This window comes from Chenopodium album, chromosome 17 (genome assembly GCF_948465745.1).
Source record: "Chenopodium album chromosome 17, dcCheAlbu1.1, whole genome shotgun sequence".
Taxonomy (NCBI): Eukaryota; Viridiplantae; Streptophyta; class Magnoliopsida; order Caryophyllales; family Amaranthaceae; genus Chenopodium; species Chenopodium album.
The window spans coordinates 5,448,750-5,470,281 of record NC_137850.1 but is presented as its reverse complement, the minus strand read 5'-3'; the positions used below and the strand labels follow the sequence as shown (position 1 = coordinate 5,470,281).

Sequence of the window (21,532 nt, the reverse complement as noted above, 5' to 3'; positions counted from 1 at the left end):
TATCCAGTGACCACAGCACCATCAACCTGTCTAGCCACCTCTCTCACAGCTTTGTCTCCAACCACATGGCACAACCGCTTAGGACATCCCGGGGCACCATCTTTTAATTTTCTTAGGAGTAGAAATTTGATTGATTGTAATAAGGAGCTTGACTCCACTCTTTGCGTAGGTTGTCAATTAGGAAAAAATACTCGTTTGCCTTTTCATAATTCCAATAGCACTACTTCTTCTGCTTTTGATATAATTCATGCTGATTTGTGGACTTCTCCTATCCGTAGTGAAAAAGGTCACAAATATTATTTAGTGCTTTTGGACGATTTTACTCACTATGTGTGGACCATTCCTCTTGTGTATAAGTCTCAAGCCTATCAAACCTTTCTTAATTTTCGACAATATGTTCTAACTCAATTTGAACGTCCCATAAAATCCTTTCAAAGTGATCATGGTCGTGAGTTTGATAATGACCCGTTCAAATTATTTTGTGTCAAAAATGGAATGGTTTTTCGTTTTGCTTGTCCACACACTTCTTCACAAAATGGCAAAGCCGAACGCATGATTCGTACTATTAACAATGTTAAGCGTACTTTATTGTTTCATGCCTCTCTTCCTCCGTCTTTTTGGCATCATGCCATAGAAACGGCAACTTATTTATTAAATATTCTTCCTACCAAACCAATCAATCAAATCACTCCGGCTCAAGCTTTATTTGGGATAGTTCCGTCTTATACTCATCTTAGAGTCTTTGGGTGTCTATGTTTCCCAAACCTATCGGCCACCATGCCGCATAAGCTTGCCCCTCGTTCAACCCCATGTGTGTTCCTAGGCTACCCATCCGATCACCGAGGATATAGGTGTATGGACATAAACACTAATAAAATCATAATTTCCCGACATGTTGTCTTTGATGAAACTACTCTTCCATTTAAAAATATCATCAATTTTCAATCTAATAATTATCATTTTCTTTCCTTGGATGATCCATCTCCTATTTTGCAACACCAAAATTTGGTGCGCCATACCTCAAAACCCAACACACAGCCCACTCCACAAGGGCCTTGTGGCGTTACACCACAAGCCACAAGTGGGCTGCGGCCCCCTCTGCTTCCCCATGGCCCAATAGCCGCTGGTTTCCCAGCAGGCCATCCAGAAGCCCAGCCGACCCAAACCACTAACTCCACTCTTCAGCCCACTTCACCCACATCTCCTTCACCTAGCCCACAACACTCCAGTCAGCCCAACACTCCCATTTCCTCACCTGACCCAGTCCGCTCCACACCCACATCACAAATTTACACCCCCCCTCCTCTTCGAGGCCACACACCGATTATTCCGACCACTCCTCCGCCTTTATCACCTCAAATGCAAACCCGGTCTAAGCACGGAATAGTCAAGCCTAATCCTAAGTATGGCTTATCCGCCGTCATTCAATCCCCTCTTCCAAAAAATCACAAGCAAGCTCTTTCCGACCCAAATTGGAATGCCGCGATGCATGATGAATATAGTGCTTTAATTGAAACGGGGACATGGGATTTGGTTCCAAAGCCTACGGGGGTGAACATTGTAAATTGTATGTGGTTATTTCGTCATAAATTAAAAGCTAATGGTGATCTTGAAAGACACAAAGCTCGTTTAGTTTGTGATGGCAGGTCTCAGATTGAAGGTGTTGACTGTGATGAAACGTTTAGTCCGGTTGTTAAGCCGGCCACTATTCGAACGGTGTTGAGTTTGGCTATGGCTCGTAAGTGGTCTATTCACCAACTTGATGTAAAAAATGCCTTTTTGCATGGTGAGTTGAATGAGTGTGTTTATATGCATCAACCCCCTGGGTTTGTTGACAAGAGATATCCAGGCTATGTTTGCAGACTTCGCAAGGCTCTATATGGCCTCAAACAAGCTCCAAGGGCTTGGTACCAGCGTTTTGCTAACTATCTTTTGCAGATGGGGTTTGTCATTGCAAAAATGGATAATTCTTTATTCATCTTCCGACATGGGAATGATATGGCATATTTGTTGCTATATGTTGACGATATTGTGTTGGTTACTTCCTCAGATAAACTGCGTGAGAGTATTATTTCTCACTTACGAAACGGGTTTCCGATGACTGATTTAGGTCCATTGAATTATTTTTTGGGTATTGCTGTTACACGTACACCATCATTTTTGTTTCTGTCACAGCAAAATTATGCACGGGAAATTCTTGAACGTGCAGGTATGAGCAGTTGTAAACCTGCGCAGACTCCAGTGGATACTCAATCCAAACTCAGTGCAGATGCCGGACCTCAGTTTCATGATCCAACACTTTATCGCAGTCTTGCAGGTGCTTTATAGTACCTCACTTTTACTCGCCCTGATATAGCTTATGCAGTTCAGCAGGTTTGTTTATTTATGCATGATCCCAGAGTGGCTCATTATGATGCATTGAAACGAATTCTGCGATACATTCAGGGTACCATTGATCATGGGTTACATTTATATCCTTCGGCTCCAAAGAACTTGATTACATATACTGACGCAGATTGGGGCGGGTGTCCAGACACTCGTCGCTCCACTTCCGGTTACTGTTGTTTCTTGGGTGACAATCTCATTTCTTGGTCATCTAAGCGTCAGCATACTCTCTCTAAATCAAGTGCAGAGGCAGAATACAGGGGCGTCGCAAATGTTGTTTCTGAGGCGTGTTGGCTCCGCAACCTTCTTTTAGAGCTACATTGCCCTCTCCGGCAGGCTACTCTTGTTTATTGTGATAATGTCAGTGCAATCTATCTATCTCACAATCCCGTACAGCACCAACGCACCAAGCATGTCGAAATGGACATTCATTTCGTTCGAGAAAAGGTGGCGTTGGGGCATGTACGGGTATTACACGTTCCGTCTCGGTATCAGTTTGCAGACATTTTCACGAAAGGCCTACCCCGACAACTCTTTATGGATTTCAGGTCCAGTCTTAGCGTACGTCCTCCTCCCGCTATGACTGCGGGGGTGTGATAGAATATAGGATTAATATTCTAGGTATTCTGTTATCGTTGGATATATTTTGTATATATTGTGTAATTATCTTTTGAGATTTCCTAACGTGATTAGGACTCACACTTGTAACCCTATATATTGAGATCAATGGAATCGACTCCAAGCTAAGGAGTTTATATTATCTAACAATTAGATTTCTGGGATCAATGCTTCTCTATTCTTAGGTTCTCATACAAAAGTAATATTGTGGCATTGCATTTGAGCTCTCATTCATCTAAGCTTTGGGGATTAAGCCAATAAGACAGGTTGACCACCCTCGTGGCAAATATTTGAGGAATCCATCTTTAAGAGAAATGCTGAGAAACTTGAAAGGACTGTATATTTTGATAAAGGAAAAACCAATATGTGCAACAGAACCCTTTGATCCTACGGGCGGGAGACGTCAATATACTAATGGTGTACTTGAAGTTTATACTCTCTCCGTTTCAAGTTACTCGCAACAATTACTAAAAATGGACGTTTCACATTACTTGTAGCAAGTTTTTTTTTCCTTTTCTAGTAAGTTTTTAAGTGTAAAATGTCCATATTGCCCTTACTTTTTTTTTAAATGTGTTTTAACAATTTTTAAACACAATTAGTTGAACCTTAATCTAACCACTCCCACCAAAAATTAACCTCTCCTACTTATTTCATCAGGGAGATCAGAGTGATCTCCCTAACTACCTCATTCATTGATCTGCATTCAATTCCTCTTGAATATGTTGCCTAGTTTGAACAACTTCTGGAGAATTCTCCAGAATTCCTTTATAAACCCTAGATCTACCTTCGTATTCCCTCTTCTCTCTGCTATACACTCTTTCATCTCTCCCTGATTCTCTCTGTTAAACCCTAAACAAAACCAAAATGAGTTCCCACCCAAATGAAAAAGAGTCCCTTGATCGAAAAAATGAGGACAATGACCCTCCCTTCTCACTGTACAAAGCGCAGCGAGGAACTGGAATCATGAAATCAGTGCGTCGCTGCTCTGTTGCGTTCTCTAGGTATGTCCGAGGAAAAATTGGGGCTAAAATTGGTCCCAACAGTTCAAGTGAGGACGAAGATGATGTTGTGAGCGTAGATCCACCAAAAACTAAGGTTGCTGAGGCTCAATCTGGTCCAGATCTAGGGCTGGTGGTCCTTTGACTTTGACAGAAGGGTCAACTGAAGTGGTTCCTGAGAAGGAAAACCCTTCTGAGGAGTTAGATCCGATGGAGCACGGAGGGAGTGAGCCAGTTCTTGCTGTGGTGGACGTCCTTGAGTCCCTGTCCCCGTTGCCAAAGTTTTCCCTGACTTCCTGAAGGCTTCCGCTGCTGTAGGGTCTTCTAGAGGGAAGAAAAAGGTTCGATCTGTGTTCACGGAGGACTGCAGCAACTAGGACCCTGATTATATGGCTTTTTTGAGGGAAAAATACCCTCATGACTTCCCTCCCAGTAACTAATCTTGCAGCGTAACGATTCCTATCTCCATCTTTTTTATTTTTATAATCTTATCCTATGTTTTTTTGAAAATGCTTATGATGTGTTTAATATGTTCACTTGGTAATCCTTCAATTTTGTATTTTTTCAAAATACTCATTATGGGTGGTGATTTGATCTGTTATTATATTGTATGTGTTTGTGCTTTGGCTTATTATACCCTGGGTTGGTTCTGTGTGGTGGAATTGTTTTGCTGTGTTATCTCATGTTGGTTTGGATTTGTTTTGGTGTTGTTGTTGTTGCTTTGGATCTAGTTGTTGATTTAGGTCATTTGGCTTGGTTATTGTGCTGGTTGTTGTTGTTGAGTTCACTGATTGAGTCCCTTGGTGTTCTATTACTATCCCGAGGAATTAGTTTTGGGTTGTGAACTTCTGTGAATATAGATGGATGTTGAGGTTCATTGTTGGTATGTTATGAGCAACAGAGTACTCATGTGGAGTCCCTTATCTTGTGGTTGCTTTGTGTTGGTGCATTGAGTCCCCGATTCCTATCTTGTGGTTATTTAGTGTTGGTGCATTGAGTCCCTCTTCTAACATGCATCATACCATAATTCTTTGTCCACATGATGAAGGGACTCATCTGATAGCACTCCCTACCAAGGGATGACTCCAACACCTTCAATTAGAGGTTATTGTTGAGGTAACCTGTGTAGGGAGTTTGCCATGTTTAAGACAATCCCATCTGATGGATATTGCTCCCTATTTGACTGTGATACTGCAACAAGCATATGTGTTAATTGGTTTGTTTCATATTCAAAATATTGTCACTTTACATAAGTCTTATGTCATGTACTCTACACTACAATGACTGCCTTACTAATGTTCCTATCCTATTTACTAAAATACACATAACCAATAAAAAACAAGAAATAAAAAACAAGAAAAAAAAACTTTAAGTGTTACTGGTTATGTGTGGCACTCGGTGATCTTGTGTAGAATTTGGTTTTTGCATCTTGATAAACAAAAGTATTTGTTCTGCATCTCCTTTACAAAAACTTGCATCTTCATCTTCATTTTGAACTTCAAAAGGATGTTGACATCAAACCTGGAGCATCAATCTGCATCCACATCCATCTCCTGTATGTCTTCTTGAATTCCTGTTGTAGGAATAAATAGGGTGTTAAGGTAGTTCCAGACTGTGTGATGAGTTCACTGTCCACTTCAAGTATCTCTTGGAGAGTCCCTTCACTGTCTTATCTTTCTTTTGTCATGTGTGGTGGGTTGAAATTATTCCCACCTTTTTTTTTCCAATATTTTTATCATGCATGGCTTTTGAGTGATCCATGAATACTTATTCAGTGTTGGATCAAAAACCTTAAATACCTCAGCAACTTTTTCCAAAAGTTCATCCAAATTCTTTGGGAATGATTGATATTGTATTGACTATATTACCCTGAATAGACCAAGATCCACACATTCAGGTTAGGGGATTAGGCAGGCTGAAATACAAATTGGATATTAAAGGCAGCCAAAAATTCCTCATCCCTTGGAATTTGATGAGGCCTAGCATTGTCTCATTATATGATTATGTTCTTTGACAATTGTGCTGGCCATTGTGCATGTATTGTTGGAATGATGTGCTGTAATATCATGTCTCTAATAGTTCTCTGTTCACACTTTGAATTGCTTTTGTTTCCATAGTGCCTTCATCTTTGTTTTTGCTTTTCTTCTTGGCCATCTCATACTTCACATTCCTTGAGTGAATCATTGTACCATGCTCATCATTCAGTGGCTTCCCAATCATTCTCATAAACATAGCCTTTAGTTTAAACCTCTTTGATTGCTGTGCTCTATATGGTGTTTCTTCATTTGGTGTGAGGTAAAAAGTCCTTCTTTCTAGGTTCAAATAGAACCACTTCACCTCAATGTGGATATAATGCTGCAAATCCATAAAAGTAAGGTCACCCTCACTAAGAAGAGGGTTAACATGATTAAGCACCCATTTCAGCCTCGCCACTTTGTGATTATCACTTAGTGCAGGGTGATTTGTTGCTGTAACTGCCCTAAGTCTCCCCCTTTTTTTTAACTTATGTATGACAACATGAGGAACCTTCAGTGCTGCAGCATAACTCCTATTTGTGGTTCTCTTGTACAGTGGGACATACATAAGCCACTCATCTAAGTATTCCTCGGGCTTGGGTCCTGTCTTGCCTAATTTCTTGCTCCTTACATCAACCACATTCCCCAACTGAATTTGTTTTTTAATTTCTTTGAATGATTTGTGTACATGGTGCTTGATTGCTAATGAGGTTAGTAGGCCTCTTGGAAATGAGTCCCCTTCCATATTAAACAGTAATCTGCCTTTTTTCTTCAATGTAAAGTTCTCTGCTTTGCATGCCATGGATTGCATTATGATTTTCTTCTTCTGATTCTAATTATGAGTCCCCAACATCACTGCCTTCATTGTTTTGCTGATAAGTAGATTCGTTTGAATCTGACCCTGATTGTGTGTTGTTCTGTGCTGCCATATCTCTGTCTTGCTCCATCAACACTTGGTTGATATCGAAAAAATCATCAAAGATTTCTTCCATGAGTCCCTTTTTTTTTTTTAACACATCTAGTGGTAGGTGATGAAGTGGAGGTGCCTGGTTTTTTTTGAAAGCTTTAAGTAGAGCCTAATTCTGTACAAAGAATAGCTACTGCAACTAACTCAGCAATTAGGAATTAGGATAATTAGTGTTGATGATGGTTTTTGTAATTTTTGGAACAATTACTTGATGGTTGTGGTTTGTAACTAATGGTGGATTTCGAATTCCCCCCCCCCCCCCCCCCTATTCCCAAAAACTAGTTATGAATGAATAGGGGTGTATGAATCAGATTTGTAGAAGACCCACCAAAAAAATAATCACATGTTTCCACCAAAATAATTGGAACCACAAACTCTCCCTCCACTTTCTCACTCTTTAATTACATACCCCTTTCTTTAATTAATCCACTTACAATCTTTTGCCTAAGAGTCCGCAATCACTATGTTTGTTGCGAGTAACTTGAAACGGAGGGAGTATTTGCATTATCCTTTTACAAATAAAAGACTTTCACCATAGACTTCTGAATACAGCCTAAAAGTGGGTTACTAGCTCTATAGAAATATTTGTAGGAATTGTAGCTAATAATACATGTCATGTTTCAAAAAATTTATCTTTGAAAAGCCAATAGAATGTAAAATTTTGCAGCAAATGGTAAGTAAAGAGCATGAACATACAGAAAAAGAAAAATATATTATTATGGAAAAAGAGGAGTAACAGAACAACAGAATTGACTATGCTAAAGGATCTAAACACATACAAGTTACAATGCTTGGTGCATTATATGAGCATCTACAGTTTGAAACAACAGCTGTATCCCTCCTGCAAATGACCAAACAAAATATAAACATTCATATGTGAGCAAATGATCTGAAGATAAACATGAAAACCATGTAAAGACGACACACTGCATGGGTATAGACCCGTGAAAAAGCCTTTTACAGCAAAAGCAAGATGAATTTTTGGTTTTGTACTTCCAGATAGTAATCTTGACTATTGAGCTGTACAGTCATAATTTGATTAAGCTTTTTGTATAAAAGAAGCTTATGCTGTTTTATCAAGTTTGCTAAACAGAACACTTTATAGCAGTCATCTGAACTTTAAACAGCTAAAATATAGTAACCTTTTCTTCATAAGAAATCCAGATGGTTTGCTTACCTTGGAATGAAATCAAAACGCAAGGTTGTCTGATACAATACTCCGCAGGCAACTTTATGTTAGTTGGCAAACACAGTCACACGGATCTGAGCAGTAACTTCTGGGTGCAGCTTCAATTCTGCTATATACTCCCCAGTTTCTCTGATCTCAGGGAGGAAAACAATTTTTTTATCCACATCCCTGAAAAAAAAAAAAAAAAAAAAAAAAAAAAAAAAAAAAAAAATTAAATGTTTTCGTAAACCTACAAACCTCATAATATTCTGGTCATACCACTATAAATACTGAATGTGAGATACATTGACCACCAGGTTCCAAATTTAAGCATACCCCCATTGATACCCTCAAAACAATACGAAGTATTTTACATGAGGGGAGGGGGGGGGGGGGGGGGGGGTGTGTTTGAGATCCTGAGAACGTATAAACTCTCTAATGCATACATCAATGAGAGGGATTAAACATTTCATCATTAAGGTCCAGAGTCAGGATTCTATTAAAGGCCCACTTATAGCCTCTTCATCAGGAAAAAAAATTAGGGAATGGGACTGCATTGGCAAAATGGCAAATCACATTTTCTCCCCGAAACCCCGCCTCACTGATTCTGCCCTCAGGCTTCCCATTCACAAGTCCATTATTCTCCACAATTCCATGCTAGAATAAGCTGGGTTTCTCACACCAGCAACAAAACTAGCTAAGCTTATGCAGGTAGCGCCTTTGCATAAGGTTATCATTTAGTTAGAACAACACACGAGATGACTACAAGCTTGAGGCTCTACTTCCCTTCTTTTTCTTCTTTTGTTTTGGTGGGGGTGGGGGACAATTAACCATATCTGTTTATTATCGGGATTTAAACTCCTCCAATACGATCAAGGAATCAAGCTTATATAAAATGTTGAGACACACACGTATAAAACCAACATAAGGATTAGCTTGATCAACATTGAAGAAATTTAAACTTCAATAAGTCATTCTGTTAACCCAACCTAGTTAGATGTTTACTTACTTTGAAAATGGTTAAAAACACTTCATTAGAATGGTCTGCTAAGACAGTTAGTGTAAATTTTGGCTTCAATATTCATTATCACAGAATTTATTAGTGACGAGGATGTCGGTAATTATGACAGTAATGTTACCTTTGAAGCTGTGCCTTAATAATGTCAACAAGATCTTGAGCAGTCACACTGCCAGAACCACAGAAAAATCAGATTCGTAAATAAGTGACAGATCAGAGCAAAGAAGGCAAGGCAAGGCAAGAACATTATATGTGGTTCCTGTTACCTTCCAAATATTTGTTTTCCTTTACCACCTTTGCGTTTAACCTTGAAAGCTCCAACAGTTTCAAACAAACGAGCTAGCTGCTGTGCTTCTTCTTTTACCTAGCAAAGATTTTCAAATAAGACTATTGAATTATTGTCATGAAGAGGCAATTTTTAAATCAAGCCTTAATGCAAATGCCCCTCTTTGTTCAGATGATATAGCACATAGTAGTCCACTAAAGTCCAGCAAACCGTTTAAAAAAGAACAAGAACAGATACTTGAAAAGCAAAAATGAGCAACCAAAACAAAAACCTCCAAACAGAGAAATGCCAGCCAATTAGTTCCAAATAGCAAACAAATACAAGCCATTATAAAGCATTTTGGGTACCATGAACATTGAACAGTGAAGCTGCGTTTGTATCTACTAACATTGATATCTATTCTTCTATGGGTGGTAAATAATCAATTATCAAAATGAACAATCCAGGTACACCTTAAACGAAAGCAACGAAGATACGAAGAGGTCTGTTACACAGACGTTATAATGCAGACAGTTGATAACAACAATAACACATGTTACTAAGAACAATTATACTCACCCTTCTCTTCTCAGCTTCAATTCTCTCCTCCTCCATCTTCATCTCCCTTCAGCAACAAAAGCAAACAGTATAAATATGTTCCATCGTAGGCTAAAAGTAATGTTTTAGTAACATGTTAAAATGAAAAAAGAAAATGTAGCTGAATATTCCTCAAAGCATCAAGATTTATGTAGTACTGATGCAGAGATCCTAATATCTCCCTTCACGTTGTCCTCTAGATCATAGAACCCACCAAATTTACTGTTTTAAAAATCTCCATAAACATAGGAGAAGATGTTAACAAAAGTAGTTTCCTTCTTGCGCCCTTCTCAAACTAAGTGTTACATTCCCATGTACAAGAAGGATTGAATTCCAGCACCACAACAACCTCTTCCCCACTCCCAGAGGGGACTATTCAGTGCATAACTGACAAGAAAGCAAAAAAAAAAAATGCAAGAACTACCTTACTGCACCCAACTTACGACTCGCTTTGTCCTATATGACAACTGTCATTATAAGAAACATCAAATTTTCTCACCAAGTTTTCATACTTAGGAATAATTAGTGCCCTCTATTGGTTTAAGAGAGTGCGATTCTACATTTACTAGGCTACGCAAACCTATGTACTGATTTTCATTGGTTACAGAACTGAATAGAATAAGAGACCAAAAAAAGAAGCCTGAAAGAAAACATGAGAGTTAATAGAATTTCATAGAATTCATTAAAAAAACAGATTTCCTAAGATTTATAGTCATCAATTTAAGTCATAGACCTGCATAGTTCATTTTTCATCTCCTTAATTTTGCCACACTTGTATTTTACTACTCCGTAGTAACTAGTCACTTGTATGTTGATGAACTTAATAGAAAAAAATTAGAGGTGGTAGACAAACATGTTATCACGAATTCACGAGTATAACACCAGACTCCCAAATACAGGATGGATTTAGAACCACCACATTTTCCCAAACAAGAATTTAGCAGACTCAATGAAAATCTCTTTATATTGTACTCCATAATACAGAATAGATTTCACAGAACCAAAAATGTAAACCAGATTACTAAGGCCACAAAGATGTAGAGCTACTGAGGATGATAAAATCCCAAGGAGCATTACACTAACATTTAAACCCAATAACCATAACAAGCTGCCCAATGCTCCCAGAATTCATCAACAACACATACAAGGATGAGCTATTTCTCCCTATGCATAAAAACACCTCATCATTCGAGGCCCGAAATAGTAGCACAACAAAATCATCTAAATATTGAACATAGTATATTTTTTTTTTGGTGCAAAATATTGAGCATAGTATATTGGTAGCATGGATTTTTTTTATTTTTTATTTTTTATTTTATCCAAATGATGGAGTAAAATGAAGCAAAATGCCAGTAATTCAAATGGTAAGAAATTCAGAGTAAAAACACTTACTTAATCAGCGATGAGGTGACAACCTGAGCTTTTCCCAAAGGCAGCAAGAAATTCCTGTAAAAACCAGCTCTTACATCCAAAAGCTGCCCCTTTTTCCCCAAATCTGGTATATCTTCCTTCAAAATTATCTACACCCAAAACCCCGCATAAAATAAAGTCATATTTATCAAAATTATCCACACCCAATTTCAATTTTTACAAAAAAATTATACGCATAAATCAAAACTATGATATATTCAACTAAAAAAACTAATAATTGAAATGGAAATATAGAAAAAGAAGTTCAATCACCTTGCGAATCTTCTTGGTTTTCTTTTGTGCCACAATTGGGAGAATCACTCTTCCATTTTCTGGGAATTTCTGAGGTTCGTTAATGGCTCCTGCAAAACTCTGGAAAGAATTGCTCCATGACAGAGAAACACTTGAGGTTGTTGATGCCATTGTTGCAAACTTTTTTGTTATTCCCACCACCAGTCTACCACTACTCCACACTGCCTCCTATTCCTCAGCTTCTATCCCTTTTGAAAGTTAAGAGACCTTATCTTCGGTTTTATAAAGCTAAACAACACCCGCATTTTACTCACTAACACCCTCCTCTCGCATTAATGAATAATGATAACTACACTGTCTACACACACCCGCAATTTACTTACTAGCTCCGTTGGTTAAATCTTTTCTCCCAATTTTAGAATATACTAGAATCGACTTTCAAAACACCAACATTATTACTTTCTTTATCCTAGAACATCTGACACAATTAATACACTTGTCAATATACTAATTTGACTTTATTTTAATATAATTAATTTAAATATTAATAAAAAAAACAAATTTTTATATGTGGTTGGCCACACCGTGTCGAAGGGGCTACCTGAGTTACTCGGTTAGGGACTACTTAAGGGGTTCGGTTAGGGGTTACTCGAGTTACTCGGTCAGGGGTTAATTAAAGGGTTCGGTCAGGGGTTACTCGATCAAGAATAACTCAAGTAACCCCTGATTGAGTAGCTCGAATAACCTCGGTCACACGGTGTGGTCTGCCACACAGGAGAAATCCCCTAATGAAAATTATTTTAAAATTATTATTACGAAACTTTATATTAATACCTTATCTAACAACATATTTTATGATAATATAGGTTTTTATTATGTTAGTAAAAAAAAATTATGATCAAAGCTAATACTTGAATAGTGAAAAAAAGTCTGATATCACAAATATTATGAGACGGAGAATGTAGTAGTTTAACTTGACCCTTTTTTATACCCAAAAAAAAAATATTTATAACCGTCATCCCCTTCACTCTCTCATCACTCTTCCTTACTTTCTCTCTCTTCCACCACTCAACTACCCTTCTTCCCAAAATCAGCCACTACCCACCGTCGTGGTCTTCCGACCCACCACCGCCTATCTCTTCCACTTCACTTCTTTTACATTGCGGTTATTCATGTTTTAATTATAACTATAATACGTTCAGTTAAGTTCTGATTAGTTTAGATATATGAAAATTAGGTTAATAGAATACACCTTAGTGTTAATCCTGTCAAGAGGAAATTTAAAATGCATTGCACCAAACAACACAATAGTAAAAAAAAAAAAAAAAAAAAAAAAAAAAAAAAAAAAATTCTCTAACAATGGCGATTATATCTTAGAATGCATGGACACTTCACCCAACTGTCGTGTCCGTGTCGGTCACCATGTTAGACACCGACACTCATTGGACACAAGACGATATGTATCGGACAGTGTCCTACTCTAATATGGTATGTTGTGCTTTGTGACAAGCCACCTTATCTTTTTTAACTTTTTTTTTAATAAAAAATTTTAAGTAAGGCCCCGTTTACTTCACCTTATTTTTGCTGAACTGAAATTATTTTTACTAGAAACAAAATTATATTTGCTGAACTTAAATTATTTTTAGTGAACTTAAATTAATTTTATAGAATTGAAATTATTTTTGCTGAACTGAAATTATTTTTACTAATTTTCTATTATAATTCTTCTTTAAGAAAACTGAATTTTACTGAACTGAATTTATTTTTACTGAACTGAAATTATTTTTACTTAATATTAATTTTTTAAGGTGAAGTGAACAGGGCCTAAGTAAGATGAATAAGGTAATAGTTAAATAACATGGATGCCTTCATATATATAGCTCATTGTTATTTGTGAGGTAAAATAGTATTATATGATATTGTTAATATATATGGTATAGTGTCATCTAATGAGAGGACGCAATGAAAAATACATGATCAAATTCTTTATTAAATAAGGAAAGAATGATTCCATTCTATTAGGAGAAACCTGGTTTGAAAGAAACTTTGAATACCTGAAACAATTGACTCTCTCACAATGTCTTAGTTAGACTTGAAAAATTCGACTGTAATTCCGTAAGGGCCTAGAGACTTATAGTTCCCTAAAGCGAGCAATTCGAATCTCGGAGGTCGAGAAGGGACGTTCCAAATTAGCAAGTTGAGAGGAATTGAATCGAGGAAGATCTAATTTATGAAGGACAATGTCAATTTCCAGATCATAAGGAGACATGCAATCACATTTGAAGGTTTTCTTAAGAGATTGCACAACAACACGCTGAACATCCGACTGTCCATGCTCTCCGTGGCCATCAAGTAAGGAACTAATCTCATTCTTCTTCTGACGACTTTTGACCTTAAAGAACAATAACTTAGACAAGCAATCGCCTTTAAGTATCCAGTTCTTCTTGCAGCGCCGTCTCCAAAATTGCAATTGCAATAAAATACTCTCCTTTTTTCACAGTTTCAACATTATATATTGACCTTATATTGGTGTTACTACTTAACCGCCGTTCACTTCACCTTATTTTCGCTGAACTGAAATTATTTTTGCTGAATTTAAATTATTTTTACTGAACTGAAATTAATTTACTGAAATGAAATTATTTTTGCTTAACTAAAATTTATTTTACAGAATATTTTTTTTTAAGGTAAAGTGAACAGGGCCTTACTAGAATTGCTTTTTCAAGATAAATCCAAACTTTTTAAGATCTAAAAAAACTTTTTAAGATCACGTTGATCATCTAGAGAAAGTTTTGTGTACAACGGGTGTACATTAATTTTACGTAAAACGGTTCGTTTGAACATAATTTTAACTATTCTTATTGTAACTTTAACCACTTAAAGAGTAATTTTTAATTTGTCGTTGGTTTAAATTTTATTTTAATGTGTAATTTCTTATAAATACATGATTAAATAGTATAAAGACTAATATGATTAATCTAATACATTATAAGTTTTTTTATAAGATAAAATTTATTAATAGAAAATAATACCTTTTGCAGTATAAAGGGTAATTTAAGTACTTTTATCATAAATTTAACCCGTTTTACAATAAAATAACGTATAGCTGTTGTACACAAGACTTTGTCTTGCATCCAATATCTATATGGATTTTATGATCCTTGAATCCTTGAAATATTATATTCCCACAAATGTAAGTTCAAATTGGAAAGTATTTAGTTTGATTCTGTTGAAAATCAATATTAGATATGTACACAGATTATATATCCCCAAGATAATTTCTTAATAAAGAGATATCATTGACAGATTATTTGACTAATCTCATTATAAATTGTTTAAGCTTTAATAAATGATAGATTATTATTGGATACTACAGCTAGAATTGAAGCTAGAGGTACTCTCCATACACATTATTTTTTATTTTTTATTTTTTATTTTTAATGCAGTTCACTTCTACTATGTTTACATGTTAATATTTTCATTTAAGATTAATAATCACATTCTTGGTCTATAGAGTACATAAGTAGCTTGGCAATTTGTTGGTTCACTTGGTTGTACTCTAAGTCTCTAAGGTTTACTGTGTGTTTTATAAAATGGAAAAGTTTTTGCAATTGGTTTGTTTTACAAAATCTCTAAACTATACTTTATGCCTTTTTTTTTTTTTTTTTTTTTTTTTTTTTTTGAATTTTCTAATTTTTTATATTTCAAAAAATTTATTTACTATTATACGAGACAAATATAATAAAGTGACATAAATAATAATGTAGTAGAAATTTATTGTCAAAAGACACGATAATTTAACATAAAAACAAAAATGGTGAATTAAATACAAACAAAGATTGGCTATATTTTCTTGTCATCAATGTCATGTCACATTATTATTTCCACGAAGATGTCATTTATTCTAGTTGATAGTAGAGATATTCCAAGTAGATTAAAAAAATTACAGAAATATATTTTGTTGTGACTCTCCACCTATTAATGAAGTAATCTATTGTATTATTGACTTGGTGTTTTTTCCTTAGATTTTACAACATTAACATGGAGAAGATCAATTATCTTATAGCAAGTTTGGTGACCATCTTAATAATCGTTTCACCAGGTAAATCTTTTATATGCTATGACCAAGTTTTACTAATTTACCAAATATTTATATAAACAAGTATAACTACTAGCTAAATCAAACAATCAGTGTAATGAAACACTGGATGACTCTAGGGTAATCATCGTGAAAATAACTACTATTATACTAATTTTTTTATTGGATGATTTTGATTTATTTTTTTACTGTCAAAGTTAATTATAAATAATTTATCTAATTTTTATAATTCAGTTATTAATTTTGAAATCTATTAATTTTTTCTAATTTTCCAAGTTTAGTTTTTTTTTTAAAAAAAAAATTTTAATTACTGAAATTAAAAAATAATTCATAAATTAATTAAAAATATTTAAAAAATAACTAAAATTAAAATAAGTTTTAAAATATGAAAAGAAAAACAGTTATAATTAATTTTGATATAAAAAATAAATAAAAAAATTCAACGAATAAAAATTTTAAATAATAGTAATTATTTTAGGATGATTACCATAGAATTTTTATGTAGTTGCATGATTAAACCATCCTACTAAATTAGTCAACAACTAAACAATTTTTTTTTTTGAAAGAACAGCTAAACATTTAAACATGCCTAATAAATCATCATTCATCTAAGAAGCAAATTCCATAGCAACGATAGCTCAATCTCTAGAATTTGGTTGTTGTTTTTTTTTTTTTTTTTTTTTTGTCATCATGGCTTTTTTATGGGATGACTTTTCAATGGCTACAACAAAATTGTAGTCATTGTAACCATTTTTAGTCTTGACTCTTAAAAATTTAAGGATCAATCTAGTCCGTCCATGTAATTGTTTGACATAAAAAAATTAACTAAAAAAAAAAAACGTTCGTATTTCTTACTCAAAAATATGGTTTTCTGCCGTTAATGGTTTCTCTACCTCCAAACTAAAAGATATCTCTATCAAAATGCATATACACGGATGATTATGTAATTAAGAATTAATAAGGCATAATTGGATTTTTTCCCACCCAAATAAAAAATTCATCATCATCACCCAACTCCCATCATCCATGTCGTAGTAACTGCAATATATTGTCATCGAATTCAAATGTCATAAGATAGTAATTGCAAATGAATGTAATGATAAATCCAGCGAACTAGATCTTAGCCTTAATTTCTTTTTCCTGGGAAAATCTTGAAAAAAGATGCAATTGCTAAGAAGGAGTAAAGCAAAGTACAAAGTAGAAAGAAACTAAGAGAACGTGTCGTAGTTTTTTATTTTAATTTTATTTTGTCAAACTACTTTCTGTTTTTTTAAACTACAAAGTCATCCAATTAAAGGGTTGGATTAGTCAATAATTAATGAATGGTTGAGATTTAATCTAATATAATGACTACAATTTTATTGTAGCCATTTGAAAACTATCCCTTTTTATGATATGTAAAATAAATTTGAGATTTTTCTACTTAGGTCAAAATATTTTACTCATGAACACATCAATGTATAAATAAGAATGTTAATTTTCAAACTTTTTACAAAAACCCACTAAATCTTAATTTAATACTCAATATGCATGCGTACAATAACACAAAATAATATAATTACCTCCATTAATTTTTATACAAAGAAATATTTTATGTCTTACAAATAATACCTATTGGTTGTAATTAAGAGTTAGTAATTTGGTTATATTTCTTTGTTATGGGTATGTACTTAATAGTTGTATCATTGGGGGATTTGGAGCCGCCAAGTAGCCCAAGGGAGAGTATCGACCACTTCATTTTAGCATTGCCATGGCCTACCAACTTTTGCCGTACAACCAGATGCACTAGGCCACCGGGTGTGGTTCTCCCGAACTATTTCATGGTTCATGGCTTATGGCTGCAAAAGGCGTTCCCACCGGGGGCACATAGACTTCCAGGGCACTCGTCTCCAATAGAATGTAGTCCTATGCCACAATTTGACCCGAATGCCATCGCACCACGTTACAACATTCTAAAGCATTTTTAGCCTGATCTTACCACTATGGATCCAACTACATACTTCTCTTTTGGAAACATGAATGGGATAAGCATGGAACGTGTACCGAGCCCATGTTCAACCAAACACAATACTTCACTATCACTGCGGATATTATTAATGGTCTTGATATCGTAGGAATGCTAAGGAATGCAGGTTAGATAACAAAACTCGAGTTCATGATACGCATCATATATACTATATATGTTACAATATGTACAAATTAAATTATGATGAGAAACATAAAGGCACGATTTTTAGCAAAAACAGAATAACAACAGCAGCAGCAAATATGATAAGAGCAGGATCTTTTCATTGAGCATTTTTGTGTAAATTTTTCTGAATGACTGCTACAAGAATTTCTGTGCCTTATATATGACACACTACTACACAACCCTAGTGACAAACCACTAGCAGTCTTACAGCTCATGCAATAAAAGACAGAATAAGAAAAGCTGCCCTGCAGCACTAGCAGACAAACAATATTAAGGCTTAATTCCTACTCTCTATTTCATCACTCCCCCTCAAGCTGAGAGTGAAGGCTGAGACTGAACTCCAAGCTTGGTCATTAATTGATTCATTTGTTCAACTGATAGAATCTTGGTAAACATATCTGCAAGTTGCTGAGAGTTGTGAACATAAGTAGGAGCAATGACCCCTTCACTTGACTTGTCTCGAATAAAATGACAGTCAATGTCAACATGTTTTGTTTTCTCATGATGCACAGGATTTGCAGCAATGGCTAATGCAGCTTGATTATCACAGAATATAGATGTTGTCCCTAGCTTAGTCATTCCCAGATCCTTTAGCAATTCCTTGACCCACATCACTTCACATACTGTCAATGCCATTGATTTGTATTCTGCTTCTGCAGTACTTCTTGCAACTGTAGACTGTGTCTTTGATTTCCAAGAGATTGGAGATCTCCCAAGGAGAATGCAAAATCCTGATGTTGATCTTCTAGTGCTCTGGCACCCTGCCCAGTCACTGTCACAGTAGGCTTTGAGCTCAGCACTTCCTTTTGAGGCTAAAAGAATTCCTTGTTGAGTTGACCCTGACAAATATCTGAGAACTCTTATAGCACACTGATAGTGAACATCAGTTGGTTTGTGCATAAATTTGCTTAGCACATGTACTGTAAAGGAGATGTCAGGTCTTGTGATAGTAAGGTAGATGAGTTTGCCTATTAGCCTTTGATATGGTTCAGGGTCAGCCATGACATTTCCACCATCAGCTTTTAGTTTTAGATGTGGATCCATGGGAAGCTTGAGAGGTCTCACATTCATCATGTCATATTCTTCCAGTATATCTGTAATATACATACTTTCTTTGAGACAAGAACATCCCTTGTTCACTCCTGTCTACTTCAATTCCAAGAAAGTATCTCAACTCACCCATGTCTTTCATGTTAAATTGAGATGCAAGAAACAATTTTGCCTCATTGATTTCCTTCATGTCATTTCTAGCAACTATCAAATCATCAACATAGACTAGGATCACTGTCAAACTTTTCCCTTTTTTCTTACAAAACAAGGAGTAATCTGATTTTGACTGCAGGAACATATTGCTTTTTAGGGCTCCACTCAACTTTGCAAACCACTGTCTAGGAGCTTGCTTAAGCCCATATAGAGATTTGTTCAGTTTGCAGACTTTGTCAGTTTTCTGGTCAGCTTGCTCCCCCTCTCCATGAACACTCACTCTGCTTCCAATTCCTGTATACCATTGAGGTAACTTCATATACACATCTTCCTGCAATTCACCATGCAAAAAAGCATTTTTAATATCCATTTGATGCACAATCCACTCTTCTAGGGCAGCAACAGCAAGCAAAGACCTTACAGTGGTCATTTTTGCCACAGGTGCAAATGTTTGGTCATAGTCAACACCATACACTTGCTTGTTTCCTAGAATGACAAGTCTTGACTTGTCTCTCTCTTTCTCTCCATTAGGCTTGTATTTGGTTTTGTACAGTCATTTACAAACTATAGCCCTTTTTCCCTCGGGAAGATCAGTTATTTCCCAAGTATTATTACTTTCCAAGGCTTCTAATTCCTCATTCATTGCATCAACCCGCTCTTGTTTTTTCACAGCTTGTTTGAAAGATTTTGGCTCAGAGGTTTTTATGACTTTAGACATCAACACAGAAAAGGTATTGCTGGTTGGGATATTAGCAATGGTTTGTATTTTTTCTGGGACAGTTTTAACAGAAAAATTGGTTGAGGTTTTTCCTATCACATAGTCTTTGTGCCATTTGGGAGGCACATGTGGTCTAGTGCTTCTTCTCATTCCTTCCTCATCATTATTCTGATCATTATCAGGTTGAACAATGTCTTCCTCAGTTTCTTCATCCTCTACATGATCTATTTCCTCATCTCCCTCCATTGCAGTCCTCTCATCATCCACTATTCCCTTATTGTCAATACAAATTCCTGTATTGTCTATAAATTTCAAACTGAGTTTTACTATGAGAGTGAAATAGTTTGTAAGGACAAATGGATTCATGAAATTTTACATCTCTACTCACAAATATTTTGTTTTCTGCCAAATTTAACAGCCTGTATCCCTTTTGATTTAGAGGATACCCTAAAAACACACATGGTACACCCCTCATGCTAAACTTGTCTACATTTCTACTTGGATTACTAGCCATGGCCAAACATCCAAATACTTTCATATGACTGTAAACAGGTTTAGTTTTAGTAAGTACCTCATATGGACTCTTATGGTTCAAGAGTGGTGTGGGCAGTCTGTTGATGATGTACACAGCTGTCTGCACACTGTCACCCCAGTATTGCAATGGAATTTCAGCTTGTATCCTTAGAGCTCTTGCCATCTCCAAGATATTCCTATGCTTTCTCTCAACTCTTCCATTTTGTTGTGGTCTGTCCACACAACTTGTCTGATGCACAATTCCCAATTTCCAGAACAACTTCTTGCAACTCTCATCATCAAATTCAAGTGCATTGTCAGATCTTATGTTTTTCACTTTCTTTCCATATTGAGTTTTGCTCATATGAACAAATTCCTCTATAGCATTGAATTCTTGAGATTTTTCTTTCAGCAATTTTATCCATGTAACCCTGGAGAAATCATCCACTATTGTCAGAAAATATCTTTGATTGTATCTAGTTGGCACTTTATAAGCTCCCCAGATATCTATGTGAATCAGCTCAAAAGCTTGTTTTGCTCTAGAGTTGCTCAATGTATAGGGCAACTTTGTGAACTTGGCAACAGGACATGTCAGGCACACATCCTCACATTTCTTCTCAATCCCTTTCAGATCTTCAATTTTTCTAATTTTTATCATGGGTGCATGACCTAACCTCTGGTGCCAAAGAGTTGGTTCACTCAGCTTGTTCACATTTCTCACAGTTCCTGGAAGAGTCACTGTTGAATTCAAGGCCACTTTCTCACCAAGTCTCTTCAATTCACCAAGTTTCTTAATCACATTCTTCATTGACTCATTTATGAGATAGTACAGACCATTCTCAGCCTTGCCTATCCCTCTGATCTCTCCAGTCTTCTTGTCTTGTATCACACAATAATGAGCATGAAAGTCCACTTTGCATGACTCATTCTCCACCAACTTCTGTACAGATAACAGATTATGCTTGAAGACAGGAACATATAAGACTTCTCTGAGTTTTATCCCATTCTCTAGGCTCACACATCCTTTATGAGTAATTCCAGATGTGTGACCTGTTGGAAGATTTATTTTTGCTTCACTTCTGCACTTCTCAGCATTTTCAAGCACTTCCAAGTTC

General features: G+C 35.8%; 1 protein-coding gene across 1 annotated transcript; it reads right to left on the bottom strand.

Annotated features, from left to right (window-relative positions):
* Nucleotides 1-7,676: 7,676 nt before the first annotated feature.
* On the bottom strand, nt 7,677-11,943 carry LOC145589434 (large ribosomal subunit protein bL9c). Its single transcript, XM_081645998.1, has 7 exons — nt 11,715-11,943; nt 11,424-11,551; nt 10,014-10,059; nt 9,436-9,533; nt 9,291-9,338; nt 8,161-8,340; nt 7,677-7,824 (listed from the first exon to the last, which is right to left on the bottom strand). The coding sequence occupies exons 1-6, from the start codon at nt 11,862-11,864 to the stop codon at nt 8,220-8,222; spliced, it is 591 nt and encodes a 196-aa protein (XP_081502124.1). The 5' UTR covers nt 11,865-11,943; the 3' UTR covers nt 7,677-7,824; nt 8,161-8,219.
* Nucleotides 11,944-21,532: the final 9,589 nt, after the last annotated feature.

Bases quoted from the DNA above. Each gene is read 5' to 3' on its own strand.
- LOC145589434 (XM_081645998.1), bottom strand. From the start codon at position 11,864: ATGGCATCAACAACCTCAAGTGTTTCTCTGTCATGGAGCAATTCTTTC. The intron at 10,060-11,423 runs GTAAGTGTTTTT...TTGTTGCTGAAG, and splicing joins GTCACCTCATCGCTGATTAA to GGAGATGAAGATGGAGGAGG. The intron at 9,534-10,013 runs GTGAGTATAATT...AATCTTTGCTAG, and splicing joins TTGAAGCTGAGAAGAGAAGG to GTAAAAGAAGAAGCACAGCA.